Source organism: Emys orbicularis, chromosome 7 (assembly GCF_028017835.1).
Source record: "Emys orbicularis isolate rEmyOrb1 chromosome 7, rEmyOrb1.hap1, whole genome shotgun sequence".
In the NCBI taxonomy this organism is placed as follows: Eukaryota; Metazoa; Chordata; order Testudines; family Emydidae; genus Emys; species Emys orbicularis.
Genome location: NC_088689.1, coordinates 20,617,335 through 20,637,946, shown reverse-complemented (window position 1 = coordinate 20,637,946; position 20,612 = coordinate 20,617,335). Strand labels below are relative to the sequence as shown.

Sequence of the window (20,612 nt, the reverse complement as noted above, 5' to 3'; positions counted from 1 at the left end):
TGTACTTTATAATCAAAGCACAGAAACAGTATTTTTTTCTTTGATCTAGATGCATAACACACAGTCTCTCTGGCAAGGAGGAGACATATGTTTATACAGTGACTGAGAGGCAAATGCTTGTTGTCAATTTTACTTTTTGTCAAATAAAAAATGGAGTCCAGGATCAACTGTGTATATGAGGACTGAAGTCACTGCAACTTGCAAGTGTAAGCCAGGGTCTGAATGAGCTCTCCCCTGCCATCTAGTGAGGGAAGAGACTTCAGGAGCAGTGTGTACATTTGCATCGAGTGGTGTTGGAGCTGTGTCAGACCCAGGATATTAGACACAAGGGGGTGAGGTAATATCTTTTATTGGACCAACTTCTGTTGGCGAGAGAGACAAGTTTTCAAGCTACACAACTCTTCTTCAGGACCTGAAGTAGGCAGAGCTGCTTTGCCAAAGTGCTCAATTTTGGCTGCTTTGGGTTAAAATTCACTGTAGTATTGAGTGCAGGGGTAATTAAATGTTGTTATCCTTATTGTGTACGTAAAGAGCAGCAGAACTGTACTTAGCATGTTCTGATTGAAGGCTCATTCTAAAATTTACCTCACTTGCTAAATAGGGGGGAGGGGTGCCAAATCCAAGTGAAAGTGAGGGGGATGGGAGGGCTCTTTTTGATAAGTCCTAGACACCATTTGACACTGCCCTCTCCAATGTTTAAATACAGAACTGATCAAACTCAGTTGAGCGTCCTCGGTTCTGTTCACTGATTCCTAGAGCTCAAACCACTGATGAGCAGGTCTAGGGAGTGAGCCTTAGACCTGGCGTCAGGTGTGAGGACAGCGTTGCAGTGAAAGACAACTCAGAGGCTGCAATAGCAGTGAGGTTCCCCGCTACCCAGTGAAATCACTCAGAGCTGAGATCATTAAGAACTGGGCTAAGTGGTGGAACCTCAGATCATGGCATTACAGAGGTGGCAGCAAGCAGTGACAGATATAACAGTGGGAGCAGCGGCAACCAGCAGCAGACATTGCAGAGGCAGCAGTAAGTGGCCAACAATGGCAGAGGAACAGCGAGCAGCAGGAGAATGGCAGTGGTGAGCAGTGGTAGCAATGTTCCTTCCCTCCCCCTTTCAGGGTGGGAGGTGACCCCACGTGAATGCACCCTTGAGTTCCAGGACTTGGCTGACCTCAGACAACAGAGTGGGGTGCAGTGGAAGGAAAGGGGAGTGGCATCTTAGATGGATATTCGTCCATCAGACTTTCACACTGCAAGGTGGGAAACCGAGGCAAATGCCACTGCCCTATATACTGTGGAGAGGGTGTTTGTTTATGGTTTACATACTTTTGAATAATTTGTTTCAGTGTTTTCCCAAATTAATTCTGGGTTCCTTCTAATAAAACTTTTCTTTTGTTATACACAGACTCAGGGCTTGTGAATGGGGAAGTATTGCCTCTTAGGCCTGGTCTACACTGGGGGGCGGGCGGAAGGGATCGATCTAAGTTACGCAACTTCAGCTACGTGAATAAGGTGGCTGAAGTCAACATACTTAGATCGACTTACCATGGTGTCTTCACTGCAGTGAGTCGACTGCTGCCGCTCCCCCGTCGACTCAGCCTGCGCCGCTTGCGGCGGTGGAGTACAGGAGTCGACGGGAGAGCACGCAGGGGTCGATTTATTGTGTCTAGACTAGACTAGACGCGATAAATCGACCCCCGCTGGATCGATCGCTGCCCACTGATCCGGCGGGTAGTGTAGACATACTCTTAGATGTGCCCGGGCGTAGTGTTTAGTTTTCCCAGATTACTGGGTAGGGGCTTGAACCAGGTCTGTTTCTCATTTTTAAGAGGAACCCCTAGATATTGAACCTGACCCCCATTGCTGCCAACACCACCGCGCGGAAGAGTTACACAAGCCAAGACATTGAGCTGAAAACTGTGTCTTGTAACCCTGTTTTTTGCAGTGAAAGAAAGAGAGGGAAATAGAAAGCAAGAAAGAAAACAAGACAGAGTGTTCTGGAGAGTCACACCTGCCAAGTGCTGGCAGAGCAGAGCTCTCTCTCTCTCTTCCCCCTGTGTGTCTGTATATGTGTCTGGCTGGTGAGTCCTATGATCACATGCACCTCGGGCTCCTGCCTCCCTCCCTCCTCAGCCCTCTCTCTCACTGCACTCCTTGCAACTTTTGCAAACTAGTCTAATGCAGAAGCATTTATCACAGACTGGACTCTTTATCCCTACACAAGTCCTGGAATTCACCAGTGACCACGGCTTGCTGTTTTTCCTATCTGCTGAATAAGGATCTGGGACTCAGAGTGGAGTTTTTGTGCAGCGTTAAAAAAATGATTTCTCTTAGCAAGAAAGGCTCCTGTTCGTCTCAGCTCTGTCTTGCTCTCTGTGCCTTTGGGCTAGCACTGCTTGGGGATTTATCCCAGGCTTTGCCTGTGGAGGATCAGGATTATTACCTGCAGGAGATTATAAACAGGGATCATTATTATTCCTATCCAGGTCCCGATGAGGAATTTTCCCTTTTCACAGAGCAACCTGGACAGGAAGAAACCGCCCCCATTGCAGAGGCAGAGGAGCCCCCAAGGTTCAGACCGGGCAAGAAAGAGTTAAAACAGAAGAAAGGCAACAAAAAAGAAAAATCCATTCTTGAGATTCCACCAGGTAACTTTCCACCTCTTCTTCCTAACTTTCAGAGCTCTGCTGAGTCTCACACTGACTCTGACTTCTAACATAAATTAATACCCTAATACTGATAGTAATAATAATAAATGTGCTGGTGATGATGACACATACTAACTTCTAACACCAAGCTTTTCAGCTCTTTGGAAATCTCACATGCACTTTTACCCTTTCCCTCTCACCTGTCACGTTAAGAGCTTTCAAAAACACTGCATTTCATTAATCAAATGAGACTCCAGCTGGTGCATGAACTTCCCTTCTTATCATATTTCACATTTGGCTTGTTGTTGAAACTACAGTTTTGCAATCAAATGAAGAGAGACTCACTCCATGGTAAAATCTGATTGTCTGTCTTATGGTGATTTCATATTGTACCTCCGGTCATTTTAACTCTAAATGTTCTTCACCTTTGAACAGGTGAATCACTGTCAGATTTCACTTTAAAGCTCTCCCATGAAAGAAATGTAAACAGGGATTTTCCTTCAGAGAGATCAGTTCCTAGGGGGATTAATTTTAATAATTAATTAAGAGGTACTAATAAATAATTTCATAAATAAATGAAAGGGCAGCCATATCATCCATCACTTCAGTTATTACATGTAATTTCTTTGGCTGGAAGAAGACAAGCTATTGGAAACCTACACATTACTATAATTCCCCAAACTGTGGTCAGTAAGCACAGTAGAGTGGTTTCTATTTCGACACAGTTACACTAAGGTGGCTGGGCAGTTTATTCTACAGGCATTCTCTGATTGCACTGGTCTTATTTCATTTCTTTGGTGGAAATTCGAAATCTAAATTATTTCACGGAGTCAGCAACAATCTTATAAAATTAAGGGCCAAATCCCCCAGCCCTTGCTCAGGCAAAACTCCCATTGGCCTCAGTAGGAATTTTGTATCCTTAAATACTATGGGATATGGCACAAAATTTGCAAATTAAAGACACCCACCTCACAGCAAATTGGAGAGGTAAGGTTCTCATAGTGGCATTAACTCTTCCCAATTGCATATAGGTGATATTAAATTAAGGGTTGCAGTTTAAGTGTAAAACTGGTAAAAATCAGTTACTTTCTGATCAAGAAAAAAATTGAAAACAGCTTTTTATACATTATGCCCCAAATTTACCATTTCTGCAGTGTTGAAAATTGTTAGAGGGCCAGCAGATCTTAGCTGCGGGTACAGCCCAGGGCAGAGGACCCTAGTAGCAGAGAGTCTGCCTGGGTGAAGGTAGCAGTGGTACAAGAAACCTATAACCTGGTGCTCCACTGGGGATCAGCAGCTAGTGCTCCACTGGGGTTCAGCAGCTAGACAGAAGGTTCAAAAACAGATGGCACTGACAGGGTAACTCTGGGATGTGCTGATTCAGCTTATTATCTGGTAGTGCATGCACTGCTTTTCATAGAATCATAGAATATCAGGGTTGGAAGGGACCTCAGGAGGTCATCTAGTCCAACCCCCTGCTCAAAGCAGGACCAATTCCCAACTAAATCATCCCAGCCAGGGCTTTGTCAAGCCTGACCTTAAAAACCTCTAAGGAAGGAGATTCCACCACCTCCCTAGGTAACCCATTCCAGTGCTTCACCACCCTCCTAGTGAAAAAGTTTTTCCTAATATCCAACCTAAACCTCCCCCACTGCAACCTGAGACCATTACTCCTTGTTCTGTCATCAGGTACCACTGAGAACAGTCTAGATCCATCCTCTTTGGAACCCCCTTTCAGGTAGTTGAAAGCAGCTATCAAATCCCCCTCCCATTTGGGGGGGGGGGGAGGCAGGAGGGTTCCCCCTGAGGTGCAATGACCCTGTTTGTGTACAGGGTTCAGTTCACAGCCCTCTGGACTCCAGCAGGTATGTAAGAAGCCCCACATATGTACAGCCATATTATCCCCTTTGATCTAAATTGGTGTCTAGAAACTTTGTATGCTTGCACTTGTAGAATTTACTGAAAAGTATTCCCTTGGTGAAGTTTGGTCCACTGAGGAAGTGATAGGCAGCTCATAACACTAAATCAGTTGATTCTCCAAGATCCAGAGCTCAGGTGATCTACCAAGTGCTGAACCATCTCCAGGGAGGCTCTGTAGTTCTATACTGCCGTCAAGCTCACTACTGGCTTTACCCCAACTTTCCTAGCAGCATAGCTGCAAACATACACCAGAAAGCCCAGCATCACTCAGGAGGGATGGGATAGCTCAATGGTTTGAGCATTGGCCTGCTAAACCCAGAGTTGTGAGCTCAATCCTTGAGGGGGCCACCTAGGGACCTGGGGCAAAATCAGTAATTGGTCCTGCTAGTGAAGGCAGGGGGCTGGACTCATGACCTGTCAGGGTCCCTTCCAGTTCTAGGAGATAGGTATATATCTCCATATATTATTATTATTAGCTCTGTGGCAGAGACAGGGATAGAATTTGATTCTCTTCTCTTCCTGCAATCTCCTTCCTCATTCACACACTTTCCAACTTCTGCAACAAATGAGGCCAGAGTCCTACAGACAGCAATCCCCTTTACACCACTCTGATTCATTCCCAGGACAGGTCCCTCCTGTGGGGTTAATAAAGTAGGGGTCCTGTGGAAAAAAACGACTATGATCGTGTAATTAAAGACTCCCATAATGCATATGCACAAGGGGAGCTGAATTAATGGCTGTAACAGGGTAGCTTGTCCCTTTAAGGGCCAGAGGCCTGGGCCCATCCAATCCCAGTTACTAAGGAGGCACATCTGAATGGGGATCAGCTGATAAAGAGTACAAGGAAGGAGGGCAGAGGGTCTGAGGAAGTTGAAGGAGCTGCAGAGAAAGGAAGGAATGGCAGGGTCTGCTGGAGACAGGAGGCCTGGCAGTAGCCTTAGGGGCAGAGACTAAGGTCCGAAGGGTAACTGCTTAATGTTTGCATTTTTGTTTGTTGTTTTGGAAAATAAATAAAGCCCTGGGGAAGGGCCTGCAAGAGTGATCTGTTGTGAGTTTAGTTGGGGAGCCCTGGAGAGGGGTGAGATTGATGGAAGGGGGCCTGCAGAGTGACCTCATGCCACAAGGGGTGGATTGGAAGGCAGCACATCCTGTGATGCTGGCTTTCTCAACTTTTGAGCATGTGGTGTCCCAACTTTTAATGTTCTTTGAACATCGTTTTTCTTTGTAATTTCCTAGGTTTTAAAAAGCAAACTGTAAAAACAGAAACTCCATGCTATGGCATTGCATTGACACCCACATGATTTATCAGGTGGGCTGGAGCCTTTAGATCTACCACAGACTTCTGCCACTTGAACTAAGGGAGTAACTGGCAGCAGTAGTAGGTGGTCATCCTCTATGTGGACCAGTACTAGAGGGGGATATGAGACACATTTCACATACATTTGTTGACAGCAGAGGAATGGTGAGACTTAGAAATGTTGGTGCCCTTGTCCCCTCCACGCTGTCCTTGTGCCATTCTTGTTCCTCCCTCCAGTTTCTCATCCTAGTGTCCACCCCCTCATCCCTGGCTCCTCGCAGTACCAGTCCCCTCACCTACCCAGTCTCAGTCTCCTCATTCCAGTTTCTCTCTCCTAGGCTCCGTGACTAAGTCCCAGACTCTCTGCCCCCACAAGCTCCCAGTCTCAGTATCCCCATGCTGGTCCCAGTTGTTCCCAATCTCCTCTCCTTCCAGGCATCCTCTTCCAGTCTCCATCTCTCATTCTTTCCTCCCTGGTTCCCAGTCATCCCCCACCATATTCCTTGTCCCAACCCTACCCACTTCCTCCCATATCCAGCTCCAGTTTCTTCTGCATTTCAGTCAGATGACTTCCTCCTCCTTGCTACCTGGGCACCAGCATGGTGGGCAAGGAGAGCATGAGGGACAATTTCCTTGTTCTTGGTTCTGATGATTTGTGCCACACAGCCTGAAGCAATTACAGGGAAAGTCCTGCTGAGCCCTTTCAGCCCTGGACTGGAGCATGTTCAGTGCAGAGAAATTGAGCTGCCATCCTCTAAGAAGTCTCAGCTGAGCATGTGTGAATTGAAATTTTTCAAAGACTTATAGCGTGGCCATATTTGGGCATTTTTTCAGGGTGATAGCAAAGGGCATATTCCCGACACCCACGTGACTCCCTGACAAATTTCAAGTCCCTGCTCCAAAGCATGGAGGCGCTAGAACATCTTAAATAAATTGTCATAAGATTTTATTTTTTTTTAACATGGGAAAAACCACATTTTCCTCTTACTCATGCTCTGGAATGTCTGAAACATTTTAACGGAAACTACCCAAAATAATTCAGCCTAAGGCAGACACCCAACATGTTGAAGCTCAGCCTGAACGCCTAAGGACTGGCAAAGTTATAAGCAACTGAAAAAAGGGATCTTTTACTGGGAAGTATTGAAGAACCTTAACTATAGATGGCACTAGCAGCTCTGTCTATAATCTACACAAAATAACTATCCGAGGCACTATAGAGTGATCCAGCAATTATGTAGGTTAAATCTAAAACACCATCTAGTGCAGTGTTACGTGGATTAGTACCATTAAAATCAATTAAAGCTGTTGGTTTTCAGCACCTCTGAAAACCAAGTCACTTACATAAGTGCCAAAATATAAATGTAGGTGCCTAGAATTGCACACCCAATTTTGAAAAATCGGCCTTATAAAGGTACAGATCGTGCTGAGCTCATGATTGATTGGTGCTTAACTAATAATTATGAATCTAACTGTAAATATGTTTGGAGGTGTATGTATTTATATATGTACATATATGAACAAACACTTATACATTGAATAAAGATTAAATCAACGGACATACAGTAAATATAAAATGTTCCTTGTTTGTGAAGCTCACTGGGAGCAGGGGCATGTTGGATTAATTATATGTTGTAGCAAACAATAGACGGGATCTTGGCTGGAATGAAGAAAGGCAGAGGAATGGGAATGTGTGATCTGCCCTTTGGCTGAGCAGCTGTTAGTGATCAGTGCTAACTTTGAATTAAAGTTGGACTAAAATCAAAACAGTGTAAAGGCTACAGCAAATTGCATATGACATGTACTTGATTAATTTAAGCTAATTACTGTTGATGGCTTGAATGCAGCTGTTTTACATTGTGAAGTATTCATGTAAGTACAAATCCATTTCCATTTAAGTCAATGGGCAAGTCTCCCATTGACTTTAGGTGGGAAAGTCCAGGATTATGCTATGATTTTTTTTTAATTAAAGCAGTATTTGCGAGCACTTGAGTTACATAACAATACATCAGTCTCATACTGCCCTTTGCCTCCCTTATGACTCTCTTATAAATTCAACTGTACCATGTAATCCTTGGAAGGTAAAAGGTTGGATTGACAGATCCCATCACAAATGGATTTGTATTTTCTAATTCCATTCTTGCTTGTTTAGGACCTGATCCAAAGCCCTTTGAAATCAACTAGTCCCATTGGCTTCAGTGGATTCTATTCTATATCTGTTCTTACACCACATTCATGGCTGTAATATCTGAGCATTTTCCAGTAATGCATTAAGAAACATGACTATGTAACTCTCATTTATTCTTCTCTCATCCTCTCCCCAGGGGCGCAAATGTGTAGTGGAGTGTCTTGTTTTGGTAGTTTTTTAAATAAATATTCACATTGCTCTGTGTGTGTTAGGGGAGGCAAGTCAAAAAAGGATGCCTTGCACTTGAATAGGAAGGCGATGCAGTTTGTGATGGTCTTTAGTTCCTGGGGGAATTTATTCCAAAGTCTCAGATGAGCCCCCAAGAGAGTTTTGTCTCCTGCACAGACAAGCTTTACCTTTATTTACTTTCCTTTGTGCCAGAGGGGTGTAGTTGTTGATCACAGTCTTCAACTCAGAGTTTCAGGTCGTTTTTTAGATATGTTCAAGGAGCTCCATGGCCTGGGACAAGTATAAGGACTGAGACTTGAACTTGATTTGAAATTCTATGGGAAGTCAGCGTAAAGAGTAGAGAACAAGCCTGAAGTTCTTGCGGTAGCCTGTGTTGCTGAGGAGATGCTCTGCAGAGTTCTGTACTAGTTGGAGTTTCCTAAGTACTGAAGGCTTCATGCCCAGGTATATTGCAGTGCTGTAGTCCAGCCAAGAAGTGGTGAAGGCATGAATAGCTGAGGTCAGGCCATCATCTGCCAGGATGGGACAGTCTCCTAGCCAACAAGAGATGATAGAAAGCATTACTCACAGATGTTGCTTTGTTAGAACTTAGCATCAGTAAGGAATCCAAGAGTATTCCAAGATCATGAACCAAACTGACCAAATGTGGATGAGTACCTTCAACCAAAGAAGAATACGCTGTAGCTGCAAACTCCTCCAAATTCTTCCTTCTGCCCACCAGCATCACCACTGTTTTGCTTGTATTCAGTTTCAGCCAGCTGTTCATCCTGAGCTCATCTTGGTGGTAGTGGTGTGGTTGAATGTGGTGAAGAATAGTTAGACCGATGTACCATAGGCATATTGCTGACTCTTGAGTTCATGCCGTTTGATCAGTTCACCTAATGGATGACTGTAGATGTTGAAAAGGAGCAGAGAGAGAACTTATCCTTGTGGGACTTTACAAGCAAGGGGTCTAGTGGTGGAGGTGCAGTTTTCCATCACTTCTCATTGGGTATGTCCCTTCAGAAAGGACTCAACCCATTTTAGCACACTACCTTGGATAACAGCTCTATATCCAAACTGATCTGAGGTGAGGAAAGGGCCTTTTTAAAAACATCAAGATTTCATTTAATAGACTTGAGAGGTAAGCATGAGACTGAATCTGCTTCTGGAATGCTGGTGGTGGATTATGATTTGCTCCAGTTTATTCATTATTTCAATGTACTACTTTCTGGAAGAGAATAAGAGGATTTGCATGCATGATGGATTGAATTTGAACAGTTTGGCAGCAATATCCAGTAGCCCAGATTCATAATTCAACCTGATCTTTTTAGTTGTGGTTGGTCAGATAAATCATATGCTATTGTTTCTGTTCTCTGATTGGATGAGTGTAACTCTAAGGTTTGGGAGGAGGACTTCAAGAAGCCATGTGAGCTTTGATTCTCTCAGGGAGAGGTAGCAATTTATGGTGAGGGAGCAAGATATAAGCAGCATTAGGTTATTTGTATAAAACGTGAAGAACATAGGCACCAACTCCATGGGTGTGCCAGGGCTGGAACACCTACAGAAAAAAAAATGTGGGTGCTTAGCACCCACCGGCAGCCAGCTCCCACCTCTCAGTGCCTCCCGTCTGCCGGTGGCCCCGCCAATCAACTCCTCCCTCTCCCTCCCAGTGCATCCTGCCTGCTGTGATCAGCTGTTCTGCGGCGTGCAGCAGGTGCTGGGGGGGAGGGAGAGGAGCAGGAATGGGGCATGCTTGGAGGAGGGAGTGGAACTGGGCGGGAAGAGGCGGGGTGGGGGCTTAAGGGAAGGGGTGTGGCGGGGCCTGGGGCAGAGCGGAGGCGGGAAGAGGCAAGGTGGAGATGTGGGGGTTGACGGAAGGGGGCGGGTGGGGCGGAGCGGGGCAGGAAGAGGTGGGGTGGAGGCTTGGGGGAAGGGGATGGGTGGGGGCAGGGCACCCCCGGGGCCTGGAGGAAGCTGGCGCCTGTAGTGAAGAAGTCTTTTTCCTTTATGAGACACACAGGTAGAGGTGCCACAAGGAAGGCAGGGGCAGAGCGGGATGAAGCCCCCACTCACTGCCAACACATTCGGTAAAATTTTGTCCTCCAGCTGGGAATTCAGCTGCTGTTGCAGCCTCAGAGGCAGTGCAGTGCCAAGCTGGTAGGTGGTCTCCCCATGCCCCTGGAGAACAGCAGTGGTGGAGTAGCTCAGGCTGCTACTGGTGCCAGCTGGCGGGGGTGGCGCTGCCACTAGTACTCTGTGCATGCTGCCCATGGGGCAGAGGGGATGCTGGTTTTGGGGATGGGGGTGGGATGGCTGGGGAATGGCATTACCATTGCCAGACCTTTTTTACTGTGCAGCCTGCCCAGGCCCCACTCAAGAGCCCAAGCTCTGCAGCTGTCGCCTAACAACATCTGAGGCGGCACGGATTGGCTCCAGGCTGGCTCAGTCCCAGGTGTCTAGCCAGACTGAAAGTCCCAGATTGGCCACCACAGGGTGCTAGCACAGAGTGGGGGCATGGATCAGAAAAACAACAACCCCAGCCAACAATTCAACTTTGTGACTCAGGATCAGATCTGGTAAGGCCCATCCCCCCCCTGCCCCGCCCTTGACCCACCCAATTGTAGCCCTTTAACTCTCCCCCAGGAGTATCTACCCCAATCTCCTCCCCCAAACCCTTCGATCCCACTCTACCCCCCAAAAAATTCCACCCCACCAAACTCCAGTTCCTGGTCCCCCACAGCCTCTATGCCACCCCCTGATTCTAGTCACCCCCAACCACCTTCACCCCATTCCTCACTCCAGTCCCACATAAACATATCTCATGGCTCCATTCCTGCAGACATAGCTGTGGGACCCACACCTCTCCTTCTGTCTCCTTAAATACATTCCACCACTTGCCCCTCACTTCCCGATGGCTGATTGGACTGTTTGCTCCTTCTTGCTTGTGAAATGAACATAGTCAACTCCCTGGATACCGAGAAAATAACCAAAAAGTGGAGTGCAATGAAATCGTGGAAAATTTCCCTCGATTAACAATTTATCAGTCCAGACATTTAAAGTAAAAATTACTATATAATTTGTTGCTTCTTCATAGGCTGCAGAATTGCTGTTTTAGTTAGTTCACAAAGCTGATATCATTCAGCAAAATTTCAGGAAATGTTAGGTAAGTTTTTGAGATTTCACCCTCCATACACCTGAAACCCCAAGTGGTGCCTGACACGTCGTCCCTGTGACAATTAGGCTACTGGAAGATTTGTCGTCTAGTGCAGAGTTTAAATCACATTCTCACAGAGGAGCTGCTTGTGCATGTGCTGTCCTGTACTCAAAGGATGCATCAGATACTTATCTGGCTCATTTTAAAGTCCCATGCAAAGGCCCTGGTGAGCAGTGTCTCCCTGTTGTGTCAAGCAGCATCCATTGCTATATAATCTATATAATTCCTGGTATGAATATGTGAATGTGAGAGCTTAATATTCCACTTTCTGGATGTTCATGGAAAGTAGACATAAAAGGAGTCCAAGCATGGCTGACATGAGTTCATTTTAAAATTCAGGTGGAGAGCTCTTTGGAGCATTTGGCCAGCTCAGATACACATGGACAGAAAGAGAATTAATCATTGTAGTGGCACAAAGCCAGATGAGAAATAGAGCACTAAATTTCCCCCTTTATTCTCTCCATAGAACCACTCTTGGATAATCTGGATACTGCACTAATATCAAATGCCTAACAGAGTGGGGGTATATTTAAAAACAATTAAGAGGGGACATGCCATAAAGATTTGTACAGTGTTTTCAGGCTTCTTTTCTGTTGGGATGGGATTGTTGAATGTTCTCTGCAGATGATCATAGTCAGCCTGTCTCCTGATTTACAAATTACCTCTATCAAACCCAACCAAACATACTATTCATGCTCCTGGCAGGAATAAACTGTGTGGAGAGGAGAAGGGTTGTGTATGGAGGACACTGCAACACATCAGAATATAAGTGCAGAACAATGCTGCTTTTGTGCTCCCCAGCTTTGGGAGCATTCTTGCCTTGGGAGAGAATATTGGTGGTGGTCTGTGAAGATGTTGGATCACTGCCGATTAAATAAACTCACCCCTTTTAAGGTCTGATCCAACTCCATTAGTCCAGGGGAGTCTTTCCGTTCACTTCAATAGGTGTTGGGTGGGGCCCTTATATGTTTGATCAAATGATGAGGATTGAGCAATAAACTGTCACTGGTGCATGTGTAGATATTAAAAACTGAATTCCATTCGTGCAAGAAAGAAATGCATATCTGGTTCCTTTGTAGTGCAGCGCAGAAAAGGACACTTCTGATTCCTTGCACCCATATTTCTATAGTTCTCAGACCTGGGAAAAGAATAACAGAATATTCCAAACATCTGCTGCACTGGAAGGATTGGAATGCCATCATACAGAAGCAAACTGTTTTATTCATTGTGTAGTTATTAGCCATTGTTAAATACATTTGACAGTGGAAAAAAAGTAAAACTTGTTTTTCTTTTCATCCTACAGCTAAAAATGGCAACAAGAAAGGTGAGAAAAACAAGAAAGGGAATGAGAAGATGCCAGATGGTGACTATGAAAGTCGAAGGGTCTATGAAGACGTCAGAGAAAGTACGTGTAGAGTTTCTAAAGTACCTTTTGGAATTCTTGGTTTAGCTGTTACTCTCTCCAGTCACATTTAAATTAAATTACAAAAGATATTGAAGAGTGCTGTGAAATGTCTAGATGCTGCGCTGATTATGAAATGGCGTGCTGAAATAACCTATGTTAGCACAGCATGCGACAAAAGGTGGGGACAAGGAACCACACCGTGTTAGTGTGGATGAAGTGAGATACAATGTAAGGTAAGGGGCCTAATTCTCATTTCCATTAAGGCCTCTTTTAACACCACTCGAGCAGTAAAAGGGCCCTTACAGTAAGTATCCCTCTTTGGAGTGGTGTTTAATGGCACCACAGTGTAAATGAGAATGAAGCCCAAGATATTTTTATCATTTATAAAAGAACAAGGTATAGTCTCATTTAAAACAAAGAATTTGGTGCTTTAAGAATGGTGCTAGATTAAGAGCTGTCTCTCTGGAACAGCAACAGTGAAATATTTCCCATTCTGCCATATCAATATGCCTTAAATCTGATCTGGAGGGTTCACCTCAATGTATGTGAGACTGGAATAGCCAAATGCTAATTGTGAGTGTGGTTTCTGTATTGTGGATGTTTGTCCACTGTGATCTGAACTGATATTCCAGTTGATTTCATGAAAGCTAGCAAACTCCAGCAGGCTGTCATGATTTGCAATTATTACAAACCTCAGGTGGAATTGAATCAACGATCTAGCAGAGAAAGGCTTCATAATATCTTGAGAAATCCAGCCTTCCTTATATTTATGGGAATTGACAGCATGTGCATACTATGAACTTCTATTACTAGCATGGAGATTCAGACCAGCACTGGGAGTAACATGAATCTGATCTCTGCTCCTGCCTTCCAGAGTCCTAAGGTGTTTTTTAAAAGTTGTGGGGGTCTTTTAAATAAAAGTTTTGAAAATATTTTCATGTGCAGGTGTATGAACCTAAATTTCTTTCTCAGTATGTCTATTCAGTAGCTTCTCATTCATGGAGGTGGAAAATATTGCAATTCTATTGAATAGTTTCTGATTAATTTAGTTTTTTCCCATTGTGACTTACTCAAACATTTTGATTTTCATTAATGTGAATTGTCCAACAAATGTTTTATGTGAATATAGATCAGCCTATATAGGCTGTTTGCGAATTATCTGCGGTGTGTGATTTGGCCAAGATCAACTTAATATTCCTCTGATTCTCCAGAAGAAGAACCAGCTACAAAAAATAGTACAGTTTGAAATTCTCACAAATTTTTGATTAAAGGAGCTTTAATCATTTGGATTGTTTTGTATATGGGTGAATTTCAAAGACTCCAAGTATCTTGAAAGGAAAGACAGTCTTGTGGTTAAGTCAGTAAACTGGAATTCAGGAGCTATGGGTTCATTTCCTGACTTTTCCACAGACAATCAATGTGGCCCTAGACAAGCATTTAATCTCTCTGTACCTCAGTTCCTTGTATGTGAAATGGGGATGATAACATTTCCTATGTCTGATTTCTCTATTCAGATTGTAAGGTTCGACGGCACTATGGAGATATTCCAGAGAGTGACAATTTCTTTCCCATCTGCCACTGACAGAGTAGCTCCCTGGGCCTTCCCCATCTTTTTACTACTGCAAGCTCCCTGGCTTCTCAGTTCTCCTGATCCTTGGATCCATGGAGAGGGTATGTGTGGGCTTCCATCCCTAGCTGCTTCATGCACCCCCCTCGAGGAGACCTGAGGAAGCCTCCAGCTCCACTAATCTCAGTGCTTTCCATGGGGTCAGGAAGCATATCTTCAGCTTCTGCTGCTTTCCCTGGTCCTACTGAAGGGGTCAGGGGGAATCTTGAGGGCCTCCTGCTTGGCACCTGCTACAGCCACCAGCCCCATGGAGACTAAGGCCAAGTGTTTTGTTCCCACTGCTCCTACTGCTCTGCCCAACTCAGACTGAGCAGGAGACTAAGGGGAGTCTCCAGCCCCAATACCTCTGATTGGCTTCCAATATTTTGTTTGGCCCTGAAGCAGGGTCCTGGAGGGAGTCTACAGATCCATTGCTGCTCAACTTCATTTCTTTTACCTCCTTGTCTATGCTTCAGGAAACAAAACGATCTTCCTCCTTGACTCCATTCCCCTTGATTTCTATGGAAGTTACGCTTGAGTAGGGAGTGTTGGGCTGGGCCCAGTATCTCCTGCCTCTAACACACTGAGTTTTACTGTAAACCATCTGAGTGCATGACTTACTACAGCATGTTGGGAAATGACACTCTTTGGAATGTGAACACTTGAAAACCAACTAGTTCATTCTTTCCCATCAATTAGAGTATATTTATGTTCACTTCTTCACAGAGAGCCTATATTACGCTGACAGTTTTACAGCCTTGCTTTACTGTCAGTGTCTTCCTAAAACATCTGTCAAGTGAGGGGGAAAGTTCAAAATATATTAAAACTGTAGATGTGCCTAAACCACAAATGTCAGCTCTGGATTGTGAACCTCTCTCCCCACCCCCACTTTTGAATGGTGGGTTGAGATTATCCCATAAAAGTGAGGGAGGGCATCTACAAAGCTCAATACTGGATCCAGGATCAGATTCGAAACCTCCAAAATATTTGGGGGTTGTTTGAATCTGAATTTTGACTCAAGCCCATCCTTCTTTGTAAACTGTATTGTAAGCTTACACTTACGGAAATCAAAATGGATTTACTGGGACACTGCAGTTAACAACTCCAGCACGCAAATAGAGCTTGAATTCTCAGCCTTTTCTTTCTTTTCATAATTGATAGATGATGTAAAATGTTACCAGGGACAAACAGAATGATAGTTGACATCCACTCAGCGGGCTGGCCCGAGCACTGTGTTCTGAAGTACACAAGGAAAAAAAACCCTTTTCTTGTGTTCTTTAAATTTTTTTATGCTCCAAGCCAAAGTTTCATTTAGAAGCTCTCAGTGCCAAAATATAACATTACTTAGGCAAATTTTTCTGAATGTTGGAATGTCTAGAAGAGACTCAGACAACTCATAGGTCAGTCATCCCAGCATGGTGAAGCTCAATCTTAAATTGCATTTCAGACAATCCCAGTGGTGCTCTATTGGTGCAGCAGCCTTCAATCTGCCCTAGCCTGTCACGGGAGGTTCACCCTAGTCTAGGGGATCATCTGGAGATGTAAAGCCAAAGTAGCAGCTCTTATCCCATGCACATTCCCTGGTGCTGGTGAATTGGGTGTGGCCAGGGGAACAGGAGAGTAGCCAGGGTTTCCCTCTGTCCTGATGATTCCTGGCTGTCTAATGGAACCTGGGGACTTTGGGCAGCAGGGAGACCAGCCCAGCGCATTGTCAGCCTGAGCTCTAGGGAACAAGGACTTAAAGCCACTTATGCAGACAACCTCCACCTCTCCTCCAGTTGCTCTGCATGCTCCTTGACAGCAGGTGAGGATTGCAGCCTCAGACTCTTCCACATCCCTCATTTGAAGGGCGAGATTCTCACTGCTGCTCCAGAGTAGATAGATTGGAGTGGTGTAAAGGGCCCTAAAATCCTGATTTCATCTGGTGGGAGGATTTCTGCAACTCAGATACTGTGGAAGTCAGCTGTAAGGCTGACTTTCAAGGACCCCTTGCAACCCTGACATAAGGGGTAGAAAGAGACATGATGGAGATGGGAAGGGTATTTCAAGGGCAGAATCACAGCACATGGTACTGCAAGGATTCTAGGCAGTGCTGTGACCTGTAGGGCAACCGAAGGAGGATAAGGTGAATTTGACAGACCCTTGCAGCACAAAACTTGCAGGCCAGGGCGAAGGGAGGCTAAGACAACTTTATACCACCATTATGCTTTCCTGATCCCAGGAGGCCCCCCAGCCTAACCTTCCCTGAGTTCTTTGCTGCCCATTCACACAGGGAGAGCAGCACCAAATGGTCAGCTTTTCTGGCACTGCAATGTCATTCCTAGAAGTGGTGGCAATGACAGAAATGCGCATTAAAATTTACCAAAGGACACAGCATCATCCCAGTACTGCAAGGGCAAAAATATCTTCCCTACCATGTAGTACATGGGCTATGTTAATGGGGAGTTCGTAATCAGAAGTACCATAACCTTGGTTTGTTTTAAGAGAGAGTTGGACAAATGTATGGGTGCAATTATATGATGGGGTTATTTGTGATGGTAGGGGCCAGGACTCAACAGACCTGGGGCTTCACTTATGTTCCAAAAAGCTCATGCTTCAGGGTTTCAGCTGGCCACCTGCAGAGGTCAGGAAGGAATTTTCCCCCTAATGTATTCTGGGATTTTTTTGTCTCTTTCCTCTGAAGCATCAGGGGTGGTGACAGTTGGAGATGGACATTGGATGGGGAGGGGGGGCAGTGCTTTGAGGTGGCACTGAGCATTCTCTCAGTTGCGTAGCTGGCTGGTTCTTGCTCACATACTTAGTGTCTAACTGATCGCTATATGTGGGGTTGGGACGGAATTTCCCCCTAGGCCAGAATGGCAGTGACTTTGGGTGGGGGTGAAGGGGAGGTTGTCTTCCTCTGCAGAGTGTGGATGCAGGTCACTTGCCAGGATTTTTTGTGTATATTGCATTTAATTATTTCCCTTCCAATGCAGGGGACCTTGGGCACAGGGCCACCTTGATCCCTCCTATTCTCTGCCATAACAGTCTAGTCTCCTGTGGGCTGTAATACGTCGGTCTAATTTTGATTGTTGGATTTAGTGTGCGTGTGCTGAGTGGTGTTGGTGGCCTGTGATATACAGGAGGTCATACCAGATGATCTGGTGGTCCCTTCTGCCCTTAGAATCTGACTTTGTGCCCCTCCTTTCTCTTTCCTGCTTCTCTGAAACGTTACTAAAAATGGTGGTAACTCTTCATCCGAGCAAAACCAAGAACCCCAAATATCAAGAATATTTTAGGGTGAGTTGACAAATTTGTAAAATATGGGAATATTGTAACACTGAAAGCTTCCAACAGTTCCCTGTTACTTATAAATTGTAGCAGCTATGTCAAGTTTGCTTCTGGTGTACCTATTCTGTAAAATGTGGTGTATGTGGGATGTAATTGGTCAGGCAAGTCCTAGGGTGTATTTTTTGCTTCCTGACTGGAGGAATGAAACTGGAAAACAAAAAAAGAAGACTAGCGAATTATGACTAATGCACTTTCTGTAGGAATTTTCTGCGCGGTAACCTTTTGTACTGGAATTCATTCAACTTTCAGGACCTGAGACCTTTTCCACAAGTAAATTGGCACGTATGCGTGCGTGTTTGTGAACAACAAATAAAAACCCACAAAGTACAGCAGAGCAGTCTCAGTAAGCTTACTTACAGAAATACTCACAAATCCACTCCAGGCATTCAGCATTAGTTTAGGATTATGCAGTTAAAAGGAAAAATGATGCTTAAATGTCCTTTGGGTCCACTTTCTAAACCAATGTAAGTAATGACCCTTTATATTGTCTATGCACAGTTCTGCGAATGGATCTGAATTCTTTGGTATTGCCAAATAAACTGTAGCAGTCTTCCGTGTAACTTTCTGAATGCTAGTCAAAAAGCAATCATTTACTGGGGAAGAAGGAAGCTACACGGCTCTTTCAAAGAGAACAACACAAACTTTTCAAAGCACAGCAAAAATGTTAGCTGCAGAGTCCTCACTAAATGGAAAGGTAGTTATGCAGTTATAACACCACCCAGCCCCTTAAAAATGCCGAGATAAAATAGCACAATATCCATCCTCCATGTGCTCATTGCTCACTTTCATTCCCTAATTCAGAGTCAGATTTCTTCCCCCTCCACATCTGAGTTAGAGAGCATTTGTTCATGTTAGACAAGCCCTTGTAGTGTAGTACAGAATGGGCCAGATTAGGCCTTCAGGCAGCAATAAGAGCTAGAGGGATAGAACTAGGCACTTGGGGTGTACATGAGAGTAGAAAGTGACATCGGTTTGTCAGAGGGCCTGAGGCCAACAGCTCCAGTTTCTTACCTGCATGGAGGGAGGAGGCTCTTGTCCCTGGAATGATGACACAGGCACAAGCTCAGTAACAGCAGAACATGTGTTTATTGCTGGGAGAGGGGACAGAGGCAGCTCCCCTCCTCTGGCCAGTACTGCAGAACCCCCAAAACACTTTTGCTTTTCCATGGCCAGAAAGCCCCCCTTCATCTCCTGGGTCAACGGTTCTTTTCCTCCTGGAGGAGTCACACCCTTTAGAGGCTGTGTGGGATAAAACGTGGAGCTCCATTAAGACCGTGTAAATGGGCACTGCTGCCACTCTGCTGTGGCCTGCCTTAGTTTCCCCCTGGATGAGGTAATGATAAGGTCCCAAGTAACAGCTCAGTCAAGGAGAAGCCAAACACTCCACCTTTACAGAAGTATCTCTCCCTTTAATAAAGCCTTTTGAAAGGAACACTTATGCAACAACTTAAAGGCTTTTACCATGGAGTGCATATAAACAAACTCCCCTAACAAAAATCTGTCACAGGTAGGCTGGGCATCTGTCTCTCCTTAGAGGACTAGCTCTGTGATAGGCTAAAGTCATCAGCAAGAAGATTTTGACCCTAATTAGGAGGCTGGAACAGAGATGGGAGAACTTCAGTGTTCAGACATTTGGATTGGGTAAGTGCCTAAGCGTTGAAACATTCATCTGAACCTGGTGTGAACTATTGGAACTTTTTAGGTCTGCAAAACCGAGCTGGGAGCCTCATAAGAGCAGGCTTCCTTGCAGGATTTCCAGTGCTTTGTTCTGATAGAGGGTTGCCACATCTGAGATGCAGAAAAGCTGACCACTGGCCAGTCCCCCACCACAGCTGTGAAGGTGCCCCACTACCATCTCCTTCCACAAGCCCCTGCCTCCCTTACCCAGCTCTTTACCCCTCATTGACAGTGAGCCTCATGTCTGTCCTGGTCCCCAGTGCCAAGAGGAGCCACTGTAGTTTCAGCAGGTTGAGGCCCGACACACAAAGCAGGACCACACTCCTAACTACATGATTTGCACAGTAGTTATAAGATCGCTGCATGGCAGTGTGTGCATGCAGCTTACAGGGAATGTTGGTTCCAGGTAGGAAAAAAAACCCAGCACATTAAATCTTTTCACCCACAACCAGCAAGACGGTACAAAAACTGACCAGGCCAATTAAGAACCAACCAAGTGGCAACCCTATGATCAGCTTGGAAATGCTGAGAGCTCCACCTTTCTTGTAGTATTTTGGCATTTCTGTAACCAGAAAGCTCAGAGGGTTATGAAAATTATGACTACTAATAATTTAAAAGACATTAACTGAACTTTTAAAACCATGAAACCTAGGTGTTGGTTTGAATTTGGAACAAAAATTCTTATTTAACCTGAATGGGCTCCCCCTTCTCTAGACTGAAGCCAGATAGCTGCGGGGAGGGGAAGTGGGTAATGGATGAAATAATTAAGCATGGGAGGCAGTTGAAATAAAAGTGCTATCTGTACAGTGAGCAGCTGTTTGAAACCCAAAGTGCCTCAGAAAGATTGGCAAGGGCTGCCATGAGAAGCAGCAAAACTAGTGGGATGTGGGAACAAGAAGGCCTGGATATAGTGTGCTGGTAAATTTACTTAGCTCTTTAAAAAGCATGCCCTTTCCACGGATGGATTAAGGCATGAATGAATGGTGTGAATGATCTGGGCTCCATACTCAGATGGTTTCATCAATGGTGTATTTTCCAGTGGAGTTCCTATGCCATTCATGGTTTTGTTTTCTCCAGCAGTAATCCCCAGTCCCTGCCAGCAGACTAGTTCCCAAAAGCCACCCCTCCCACTTTCCTCCTTTCCAGAAATGCTCTTCTCCCG

General features: G+C 45.0%; 1 protein-coding gene across 1 annotated transcript in view; it reads left to right on the top strand.

Annotated features, from left to right (window-relative positions):
- The first annotated feature begins 2,317 nt into the window (after nucleotides 1–2,317).
- The window catches only part of CPXM2 (carboxypeptidase X, M14 family member 2), a 118,622-nt gene continuing 100,327 nt past the window's right edge, over nucleotides 2,318–20,612 (top strand). The window contains exons 1-2 of the mRNA XM_065407710.1: nucleotides 2,318–2,645; nucleotides 12,736–12,837. Of these exons, the coding sequence (XP_065263782.1) occupies nucleotides 2,318–2,645; nucleotides 12,736–12,837 (430 nt within the window). The remainder of the gene's footprint in view (nucleotides 2,646–12,735; nucleotides 12,838–20,612) is intronic.